The following is a 10797-nucleotide window of genomic DNA, read 5'->3' as shown; positions in this document are numbered from 1 at the left end:
GTCACAAGGCTACAGGCAGCCTTCAGAATATCAGACCGTGGATGTTCCCTCCTCACTCTTGGAAAAATACAGACAAGGGACCAGACTACCCTACTATTATTCCTGTTTGGACCAAGACTAAAGCTGATCACTCTCTATCCCAAAAGGGAATTTTCTAGGAATTCTGGGAAGAAGAGCAGTTAGAAATGGAACTTAAACTCCACGTAGTATTTGCTTTTAAAATTGTTCTAGTGATCTCAATGTCAGTGAATTTTTTTTTTCAATGTCTTCTTTTTTCACTTCAAAGCCATGAGATTCTCAACATAATTTATAAGAAAAAATAAAGAACAGGATAAGTAATTCTAAAGTGCTCATTAGAATTTACCACACTAAAATATTTTATTGTTAAAATTCCTCTAAGTGAGGAATATTTTCTATTGAGTATCCTTTTAAGAGATAACGTCAATGAACAAGAATGCTGTCATGGAATATTTTCTTCCTGCTGCCACCATAATTCAGTGATAATTCATTTGAGTCCATCTGACTTCTATTTTATCAAAGGATTTGGGGATAATTAATGACCATTTTAGAAACTAATTTTCAAAATGGATATCATGGTCTATCAGAAACTACCTTACTTTCTAAGAATCAATTAAAATGGAGCAGATACTATTGATTTACTAAACCTTGGGCACGAACCTGGTCTTTGGAGACTGTGGTTGTCAGTTGTTTCTTTATGGCAGTTAACTACACAACAATTTGATGGTCTGAATGAATAGCTACCCTTCAAATGGGCAGCTTACTCACCTCTAGGCGGTGACCCAGATCTAAGCTCCACACCAACAGAAATCAGCCATCCAACAGTCTTATTCATTGTTGATACCTCATTTAGTGTAATTTAAAAAAACCCAAACCAACTACTGTGCTCTAGAAAACACACAAGGAAATCTAAAATGAAAATATTCTCATGAACATTATTCACAGCCCAATAATAAATTAATTTCCTTAAAAATACTTGTCAATTATTCCCTAAAGTCCATCCTTATTTGCAGAGGCAACAAGGATGAATTTTAAAAGTGCAATGAAAATCCTCTCGGCCTCCTCTTGGATTCAGGCAGGACTTTCTGTTCTTTCAGCGGTTTCCCAGACACAATTTCTTGTTTGGGTGATGTTCTTCATCCATTACCTTCGGTCTCAAGACACCATCTGAAGCACAGGAAGAAAATGACTTTGAACACAGCAACTGCATTAAGGCAGTAATATTGGAAAATCAAGGTATTGTTGAGTCAAAATGCAATTTAAAAATGTGTTTACACTCTGGGTTACTGAAGTAGAAATTCTAATGACAGTCAGTTTGTATGATGGCAGGATGAAGCTTGTTAAACAAACCCATGTTGATCTTTCTAGGCCTGGATTCATGTTCAGACTTAATCTACGGCCAACACTTCATACATTGAGTCAGTACAAAATGCCACTCCTTTCGAGGAACCTAAATTGAACTTGCAACTTTATGAGTTATGGTTTCTATTTAACTAAAACATGTATTTGCCTAAAACTTGATAAATACTAAAAGGCTAGAATTACATTTTAGTTAGTTTTACTCTTTGCACAAAGCACATTTTACCTAACTCCACTCCAATGCATTTTGGGGGGGGGGGAATGATGCAATTAGGGTTAAGTGACTTGTTCAGGGTCACACAGCTAGTAAGTGTTAAGTGTCTGAGGCCAGATTTGAACTCAGGTACTCCTGACTCCAGGGCTGGTGCTCTATCCACTGCGCCACCTAGCTGCCCCACAGCTAGTAACTGTTAAGTGTCTGAGGCTGGATTTGAACTCAGGTCCTCCTGAATCCAGGACCAGTACTCTATCCACTGTTTCACCTAACTGCCCCCCAGTGCATTATTAATGGTAGGATGGGTTTAACTTCCAGTGTTACTAATTATTAATTAAACATTGCTTTGTTGCAACACATATATATGCATACATCAAGGGTTCTTAATCCCTTTGGCAGTCTGGGGAATCTTACAGAGCCCTTCTCAGAATAATGGTTTTAAATTTTTAATTGAAGGAAAACGCTATATTTCCATGAAAAGTTAAGTGAAAGTAAAGATGTAATTTTTTGTCATCCAAGTATAGAGACCCCCCTGAATTCTATGCACTAACCCCATGAGTTAGGAATCCTTGATCTCGAACATGGCCAGCCAAAAGGCTCACATAGCACACACTTTTGTAGAATCGTATAACTGAGGTTCTGAAATCTGAGTTTGGAAAGTCACAAAATGTCACAGCTACAAGGGACTGTGAAGATTATCTATTCCAACTCCCTCAGTTTATAGGTGAGTAAACAGGTGGAATAAGTTTTGCTGAATTGACCAAAGTCACAATGGCAGCAGAACTGGGTTGTGAACTCAGGTTTTTTAACTTTTTAAAAAAATTCTTTTCTCACTATATAAGGATGTCTTTTTAAGCCTTGACGTACCTTTTGAATCCAAGATTAAATTAAGTTCAGTATAGCTAGAGTGTGAGCTGTACTGAATCATATTTGAATTCTTTGAAAATTGGAAACCTAGGTATGAGACACAGAATAACTCTCAGTTAATCAGAATCTTTCTCTCCCTCCCCTCATCATTCTGGATAAATGAAACCTACTCTGCTAACAATGCATATAATTCCATCATTTGGTTCTATGAAGTAACTTTCTTTCCTCTACCTTAGCTTAAAAAGCTGATTTTGATGCTTGGATCATCTAACTCCACATATAAAACTTTCTCCATCAGATCAATTATGTATATGGAAAATTACCTACTTAGTTAAGAGAAAATGTTCCATAATATCACTAACATAAATTTGGTTCCTGAATTTATGCATCATTGTAATCAATGACAGGTTATTTGCCAGTCAGTACGATACTTGTACTTACTCTCTATGGTTTCAGACTCATTTAGCCCCAGAATATGAGCTTCTGTTGGATTCAGTTGCCACTGCAAAAGGCAGAAACATTTCATATATGTAAAAAAATACAAAAGCACTGCAAACTCCATGCTTTTAAACCAATAACAATACAAGTAAAGGGGGGCTGGTGTACCCCCCCAAAGCACTTTTGTTATAGCTCTGTATCAAGTGCTTTATTATGGTCTCCTAGGAACAGCTAGAAGGGCCCCTGTAGATCATCTAATAAACCCCACTCATTTTACAGGTGAGGAAAGAGGCCCAGAGAAGTGAAAGGACTTGCTCAAAGAAAAGAAAAAGGCCTTTGAGTGGTTCCTGGGCAGACTAGGAGGTTGGGTAGAGAGGAAAGGAGAAAGTTCTCCTTCCAAGAAATAGCTGTACCCACTAGGCTGCCTCAGAATTGCCCTCCCCTCCTACCTGCCTTGAAATTCCCAGCCTTAGAGTCACTAAGGGGCCAGGCAAAGGCCCAAGCACTGAATTCAGAGAACTACAGTTCAAATGCATACTTCTTGGGAGCCTGTTTGCATGAGTACTTAAGCATGAATTAGTTTATCACCTTAGCTAGTTGGTATCTTGGGTCCTGAGGGGATGAGACAAAGACAGATAAAATTCAAGGAAGGGCAAAGGGAAGGTATAAGCCTGGGGTGGAGGGTGGGCTTGGGTGATGAGGTACCTGGGGACATCTTCCAGGCCAAGGGAAGTCATACAGAAGCTTGGCTGGCACTGTTTTTTTTGGGAAAAGGCACCACCTCTTCTCACCCTCCCTAGCCTCTCACTACTCTAAACAAAGAGAGCAGTGGGCCTTCAAGGACCCCCCCCCCCCATACACTAATACAGTCTTTCCAACTGTTTACAGGAAGGCCCAGGAAGACAGCCTCCTCAGGGCAAAGGGAGAGGCATCTGCTGACGTCATGGGCACCTTCTGAAAACATTTTCAGGGATGTCCCTTCACCATTTCCCCATTTGACAGTCATTTGAAAAACAAACATCAGATTGCTCATCCACTTTGGTTTCAGAGTCAACCTTCACCTCCTGTGCTCTAATAGAAGGGAAGGGAACGAGCATTTGTACGAGCACCTATTATGCACCAGGAGCTTTTTTACAATTATCTCACCAGATTCTCACAACAACCCCAGAAGGTAGGTGCTGTGATCATGCCCATTTTACAGATGAGAAAACAGAGGTAGAGGGAAGTGAAGTGACCTGCCCAGAGTCACAAACCTAGTCAGTGTCTAAGGCTGGATGTGAATTCAGGTCTTCCTGATTCCAGAGTCAGCTCTCTATGCCCTGTGGCACCAGGTGCTTCAGTTTTCTAATGAGGCTATCCATGCAATTAGGAAAGATGAGAATTTGGTTCTACGTAGACCACTTAAAAGTAGTCTGGGAAATGGCCACCAGTTTTATAAAGAGAGTGCTTCCCAGTCTTGGTTTGGCAATATTCCAGAGCAGAACTGATTATCTCCCAATAACATTGTGAAAATAAAATAAAAGGAATGTTGATTTATTTTAATGTTAAAAGCATTCAACTATCATGTGTCTTTGTATTAAGTTTTTGCTGAACTAAATTCAAAGAAACCCAGCATGACTACTCCAGGAATGTGTGGCCCATCTGAAGACAGGCACACAGTGCCTGGCCAGGAAGTGCCTGCCTGAGTGCAGAGTCCTTCTGGAAATCACAGGCTGGGCAAACGGGAAGGCAAGCTGGTGAGCTAAACAGAAATCCACTAAGAAGGGCTTGGTACAGGCCAACAACCCAAATGATTTCACACAAATTATCACTAAAGAAAAAAGGCAAAAAATGAAAAACTGAGCGAGTATAACAAGATGGTCAATTTTGGCCATCAGAGGTTCTGAACTCTGCTTGTGTCGACAGCTGTGAATGGAATGACTTCACATGGTCTGCACTTGCCCAAGGAGCCTGCGTCAGATTCTGGGGCTGCAGGCTAAGCCCACTGGCAGCAGTAGCTGCCCTTGGTGTCTAAGGATATGAAGCAGTCCCTGAGGGTGAGGCCACAAGGCCAAGTTTACAGGTGCTGAGAAGCAGAAGCTCTGTCATATTCCCCAAAAAGGCACAGGAGAAACTGAGGCAGGAATCTGTGTGGAGGAGGAGGGAGAACAACCTGGCTGGGCTGCTGTCTCCAAAACTGTAGCCCCAGGGACCTGACACCCCTACATAGGGTAATATGATAAATGAAAGTTCTCACAAAGAATTCTGAGAACTTTTGGCATGAAACGCATTAATTCTTTGTGGGAATTTTTTATTTAAAAAAAACCCCAACCCTAAGGATGTCATTACTTTTATTAAGGTAAATTTCCTTTTATAGGAATTGGAGAAAGAAATAAGAGATGTTCCTGAAGTAATTAGGTTAGAGTTTTGAAGAAAGGAAGAATAAAGGATTAAAAACAATGATGTCTGTGTACACATGAGAAAGAAATTTGCCTGAAATAGAATTATATTGAGTATAAAAGATAAAGGGAGCGTGGCAGTTTTATGACCCCCTTTCCCTCCCTGAGACAAAGGTCACTTGAAGCCAAGTATCATGGGAAAAGTGTTTGGGGGTGGGGATTTGGGTAAGGTGGAATAACAAGTTCTGTACGTACAGACGTTTACAAATGCAGTGTTCATAATTTGAGTGCCTGCATATGAAATCAAACCAACCACCATGGTTTTCATAAATGCTAAAACAGTTAGGAAGTTTATGCTTTAAAAAATATACAGGGGATCTCTTAACCACACAAAAGGAAGGATGCTGTTAAAAATACACTTTCATCCACTTACGGTAAATTTGCTAACACCCTCAAGTTCCTCAAACCTCATGTAAGAGATGTCTGCCTTCTTTTTTCCAACATCTACATCTCCTGCATAGATTTGTTTGATGCCTGCACCTTTAATTAAAGGCACACACTCATCACATGGGCACTTCGTCACAAAAATCATACTTCTTTCTTCTGGCTTTATTTCTTGACACCTAGAATTAATGAAAACAAATTAGGAAGGTGTTAAGCTACCGTTTTTAAAGAAAAATGGAAACACTCTGCAAAGAACAGACAGAAACTGGTTTGCTTAAATAATACCATAGCAATTAAAAAATAGTAATTAGTCTAACTACTGGTAAAAAAGCACATTTTATTTAAGCACATTCATGATCAATAAAAATTAGTTAAGATTTTTTGTTGTTGTTGTTTTTAAGCAGGGCAATGAGGGCTAAGTGACTTGCCTAGGGTCACACAGCTAGTAAGTGTCAAGTGTCTGAGGCTGCGTTTGAACTCAGGTCCTCCTGAATCCAGGTCCGGTGCTTTATCCACTGCGCCACCTAGCTGTCCCCAATTAGTTAAGATTTTAAGAGACTAGTAAGATTTGGTACAAATTCTGCTAACACCAGACAAAAACCAAATGGCAGATGTAAAAGTAAATGAAAAGGGAAATAGTGAATTATAAGCACAGTGGGATTACCTTTTTATATAACACTGCTATGGGCATTCAATTCAGTTCTACCACTTATTTAGGACCTATACCATGTATAAAGAGTGCTATGCTACGTTTTGTGGAAGGTACATATATTATGATTTCATCCATGCCTTCATGGAGTTTGTACAGAGTTTATAGTCTAACAGAGAAAGGACTCCTATCCTCTTAAAAAGCTAAGCATCTTTTATCATGCTTTTTACATTTATGTTTTAAGTTGCATTTATTGTAACCCAATTCTACCATATTATCCTTGTCCTAACAATTTATTTCACAGTAACTAAATATGACAAAACAACTCCCCTACCAAATGTAGCAAATGTCACAATAATGAAATATAAGTAAATGAATAGGCCAAGTTCTTCCAAATTTTTGTACACAAACTATGGGTTAGGAAGTAAGAATACCAAAAGGAGGTCACTTATACTCTGCTTTCTCCCAATAGCCTCATTGCAGATGATGAGGATTTTACTTCCAAATCATCTGTTTTAAGCTATAATATTAATATTAGTACTGACAAGGAATGACAAGACTTAGCACATTGTCTTGAACTAAGAATCTTATCAAGTATTGTACCAGTTAATGGTATTAATGTCATCATACCAGATTGTGGTATGTCAGTCAGTCAGTCAATAAATAAGCACTCGTTAAACACCTACTATGTGGCAGGCCCTGTGCTTGGCAGTGGGGATACACAGAAAGGCAAACAACAGTCCCTGCCCTGAAGGAGCTCACTGTCTAACGGTATGTGCCTGCTTTCTTGAACAAAATAACAGAATGCAAGATCAGCAGGTCCAACTTTAAGCTTTAAAGGGCCAAGCAATGGGCTCTCTGCTGCCTGTAGACCAGCCTTGATATGTCTAGAAAGGTAATGAATCGCCAGATAATGAAACCCTTAGCCAAAGCCACTTGAAACCATATGCTAAGTTGCAGGGGAGCTGTCATCTGTATTGGTGGAGAGAATACCCATGATGAAGGTGATCCTTGAAGTATTAAAACAAATTCTTTATGATTTTTCAAAATGACATACTACAGATATAGGAAGCAAAATAGATTTCAATAGTTAGAGGCAGTATAGAGCAAGTAAGACATAAAAGCAAAAAGTGGTTCCAAGGGTAGAGGGAAAGGGAAGGAAAGAGTATTAATTAGATGGGGGGTGGGGGAGGAGAGAATGGGAGAATGGAGAGAGATGGTTCAGCTTCATGTACTTAGTTTTGCCAGGAAAAAACAATTCAGAAAAGCTATGGAAAATGCCTTAGCCAAGGGGCCCAAGATGCAAACCATTCATGAACAGCCAAGTTGAGCAAAAATGATCCTAATTTTTCCTGAAATAATGATTGTCCAGTATTTAAAAAATAAAAGCTATTCAAAAATGTTTGAAAGAAAGCCACCCTCTTCCCCAGACTTCCACTCTTCTTAAGAAACATACCCACATGCAAAACATTCCCATACCTAAATGTCAAGGCATTCTGTTCAGCATGGATAATATATCTGAACTTTCTTATCTCTCGGTCTTTCTGTTTGTCATCCATGTGTGGGAAGTCAGCATATTCGGACCCAACAGGAAAGGCATTATAACCACATCCTATGAAATACATAGCCCCTGTTCCATCACAGGTTTTCTGTAAATATAAGCAAATGAATAATATATTTAATTTTAAACTCATTAAGATGTTTCAAAAAATAATTCAAAATGCATCCATCCATCTATCCATTATACTCTCCAAAGTCATCACATATTTCACTTGAGCATCTAGTATAATGCTTTTCCTACTTGCCAAAGTTATGTTTCAAGGTGGGGGGGGCGGGGAGAAACACCATGATAATCTCATATAGTTCATGGATTTTATACTCATATTATATTTGGGACTGTTCCCTAATAGTTTAAGTTGTATTTTTTGCATTGTTTAAATAGATTTTATAAACTCCTGGAAATAAGAAACTGCCTATTATACTTCCTGATTACTCTCATATATAGTAGCTTGGGATAAAAAGAAGGAACCTGGTATAATTAACTGAATGATGTGTTGTAAGAGATATTTTATGCTGATATTAATCAGTAGGCTAAGAAGTTAAAAAATAACTTGAATAAGAGCTCTTATCATGAGACATGAAAAGAGGAATGAGTGGTGGCAAAATACATTTTCAAGCAGTAAGTAGTCAATATGATTTGGAGATGTTGGCTTCAGTAAGAATGACTACTCTTTTTTTTTTGGCGGGGCAATGAGGGTTAAGTGACTTGCCCAGGGTCATACAGCTAGTAAGTGTCAAGTGTCTGAGGGCAGATTTGAACTCTGGTCCTCCTGAATCCAGGGCCGGTGCTTTAACCACTACACCACCTAGCTGCCCCCATGACTACTTTTTATTAATGGAGAAAATGGGCCACCTGAAGGGAGTATTTACTGAGCACCTGCTATGTATTTGAAAAGACTTTCCTTTCTACCTCAGAACTTTTGTTTGCTTCTTCAGTGTTCTAGGAGCCACAACAAAAAATTATCTACCAGTTGTCAAAGCTGGTGCTTTAGTACTAGCTTATCAAGGTTTGGAAAAGGGCTACTATCTTTACAAACTTGAATGCAGTGAAATCAATGATATCAACAAACTCAATATGTAAAAGTCCAATTAAATACCATTCATTCAGCAATCATTGACTAAGGGCCCACCAAAAAAATTACTCCATGCTAGAATCCTAGACAACATATAAAAGTTAGATAAGATGTGCAGCGAGATGGTACAGTGGATAGAGTGCCAGGTCTGGAGTCAGGAAGACCTGAGTTCAAATGCAGCTAGAAACACTTACTAGCTGTGTGACCCTGGGCAAATCACTTAGCCTCATTTGCTTCAGTTTTCTGACCTGTAAAATAATCTGGAGGAGGAAGTAGCAAACCACTCCAGTATCTTTGCCAAAAAAAACCCAACCCAAACCAAACCAAACCCAAATTGGGTCACAGAGTCAGACATGACTGAATAACAACTAAATAACAACAGTGCTTACTCTGTGCCAAGCACTATGCTAAGCACTTTACAATTATTCTCACTTAATCCTCATCTTACAGATGAGGAAACTAAGGAAAACACAGAGTAAGTGACTTGCCCAGGGTCACTTGGCTTAATAAATGTCTGAAGTCAAATTTGAACTCTGGTTTTAAAGACTCCAGGCCCAGTGCTCTAATCACCGTGTCATCTAGCTTCCTCTTAATTCTAACTGCATTAGAGAAGCACAAAACAAGCTACTACTTGAAGTCTGAAGGAAAAAAATTAATTTTGTTAGATCTGCAAGCAAAGCTTCGTGATATAAGTAATAGTTAAGCTTTAAAAATGGAACAGGTAAAGAGGGAGACAACATCTCAGATACAAGTTACAGCAGGAAGGCCTTGAACGACAGGTTAAGGAGTTTGCTCTTTATTCAGGAGACAACAGGAGCAAAGGTTTTTGAAAGGGAGAGTGACAAGACTGTAAATGTTTGCTGAAATAGTTTTTCTGGCAGAAGTATAAAAAATAAATTGGAATGGGGAGATACTGGAGGAAGAAAAACATGCTAGGAGGTTACTATTGTCCAGGAGTTAGAAGGAAAGAGGCAGTAATGACAGCCTGTGGTGGTGTAAATGGCAGGCTATGATCTTGGACTGGGAGGTGACAATGCCATAGACAGAAATAGTGAAACCAGTTAAATTGAGTAAGCATTTCTTAAACAGTTAATGCTCTACATGCAGGGCACTGGCCTGTTAGGGACACAAAGGACCAAAATGAAAAACAAATAATGCCCATGCCATCAAGGCATCTACAATATAACATAAAACAAAGAAATAAAGGAGTATTTGATGAAGGAGAGAATACTAACAACTAGGAGGATCAAGAAGGGCTCCATAGGTCGAGAATTTAAAGAAACTAATGATTGTAAGAGTCAAAGATGAAGAGGCATGAGGCACAGCTGATGCATAAGCACAGTGGTCAGAGACATAATGCTAAGTTTGGAAAACAGCGAGGCTGCCAGTTTAGTTGAAATGTTGAGTTCATAAAGAGGAGTAAAAGGCTATATCTATGGAGTAGGTAACAATCCTACATTTTTAGAAATGGGAGAGGCCCCTGGGGCCTCTCACTTCTATGCCCTTGCCTGGGCTATCTAGTCCCCCAGGCGTGGAAGGCATTCCCTTTCTTCCTCTCCACCTCTTAGAATCAATCATTCAAGGCTCAGTGTGTCTAATGCTTTCTTTGTGAAACCTTTCTAGATCTCCCAAGTTGTTGGTTCTTTCTCCCTCCTCAAATTATCATGTGCTGTGGACATTTACCTATTTATATGTCACATCCCCTTAGTAAAAGGCAAGTTCTTGAGGTCATGGACTATTTTAGTATCCCTAATGCCTAGTTCTCTACTTGGCACAAAGTAGACATTCCAATAGGAA

The 10797-nt window shown here is 39.2% G+C and overlaps 1 protein-coding gene across 2 annotated transcripts in view; it reads right to left on the bottom strand.

The window, feature by feature from the left end:
* Positions 1–402: 402 nt before the first annotated feature.
* CDADC1 (cytidine and dCMP deaminase domain containing 1) overlaps positions 403–10797 on the bottom strand; it is a 46056-nt gene continuing 35661 nt past the window's right edge. For both annotated transcript variants that reach the window (XM_043994126.1, XM_043994127.1), the window contains 4 exons: positions 7847–8016; positions 5708–5897; positions 2900–2960; positions 403–1185 (listed from right to left, as the gene is read on the bottom strand). In XM_043994126.1, the coding sequence (XP_043850061.1) occupies positions 1112–1185; positions 2900–2960; positions 5708–5897; positions 7847–8016 (495 nt within the window). In that variant the 3' untranslated portion in view covers positions 403–1111. The remainder of the gene's footprint in view (positions 1186–2899; positions 2961–5707; positions 5898–7846; positions 8017–10797) is intronic.

The sequence above is a fragment of the Dromiciops gliroides genome, chromosome 3 (genome assembly GCF_019393635.1).
Source record: "Dromiciops gliroides isolate mDroGli1 chromosome 3, mDroGli1.pri, whole genome shotgun sequence".
NCBI classification, from domain to species: Eukaryota; Metazoa; Chordata; class Mammalia; order Microbiotheria; family Microbiotheriidae; genus Dromiciops; species Dromiciops gliroides.
This window is presented reverse-complemented; position numbering and strand designations above follow the sequence as displayed.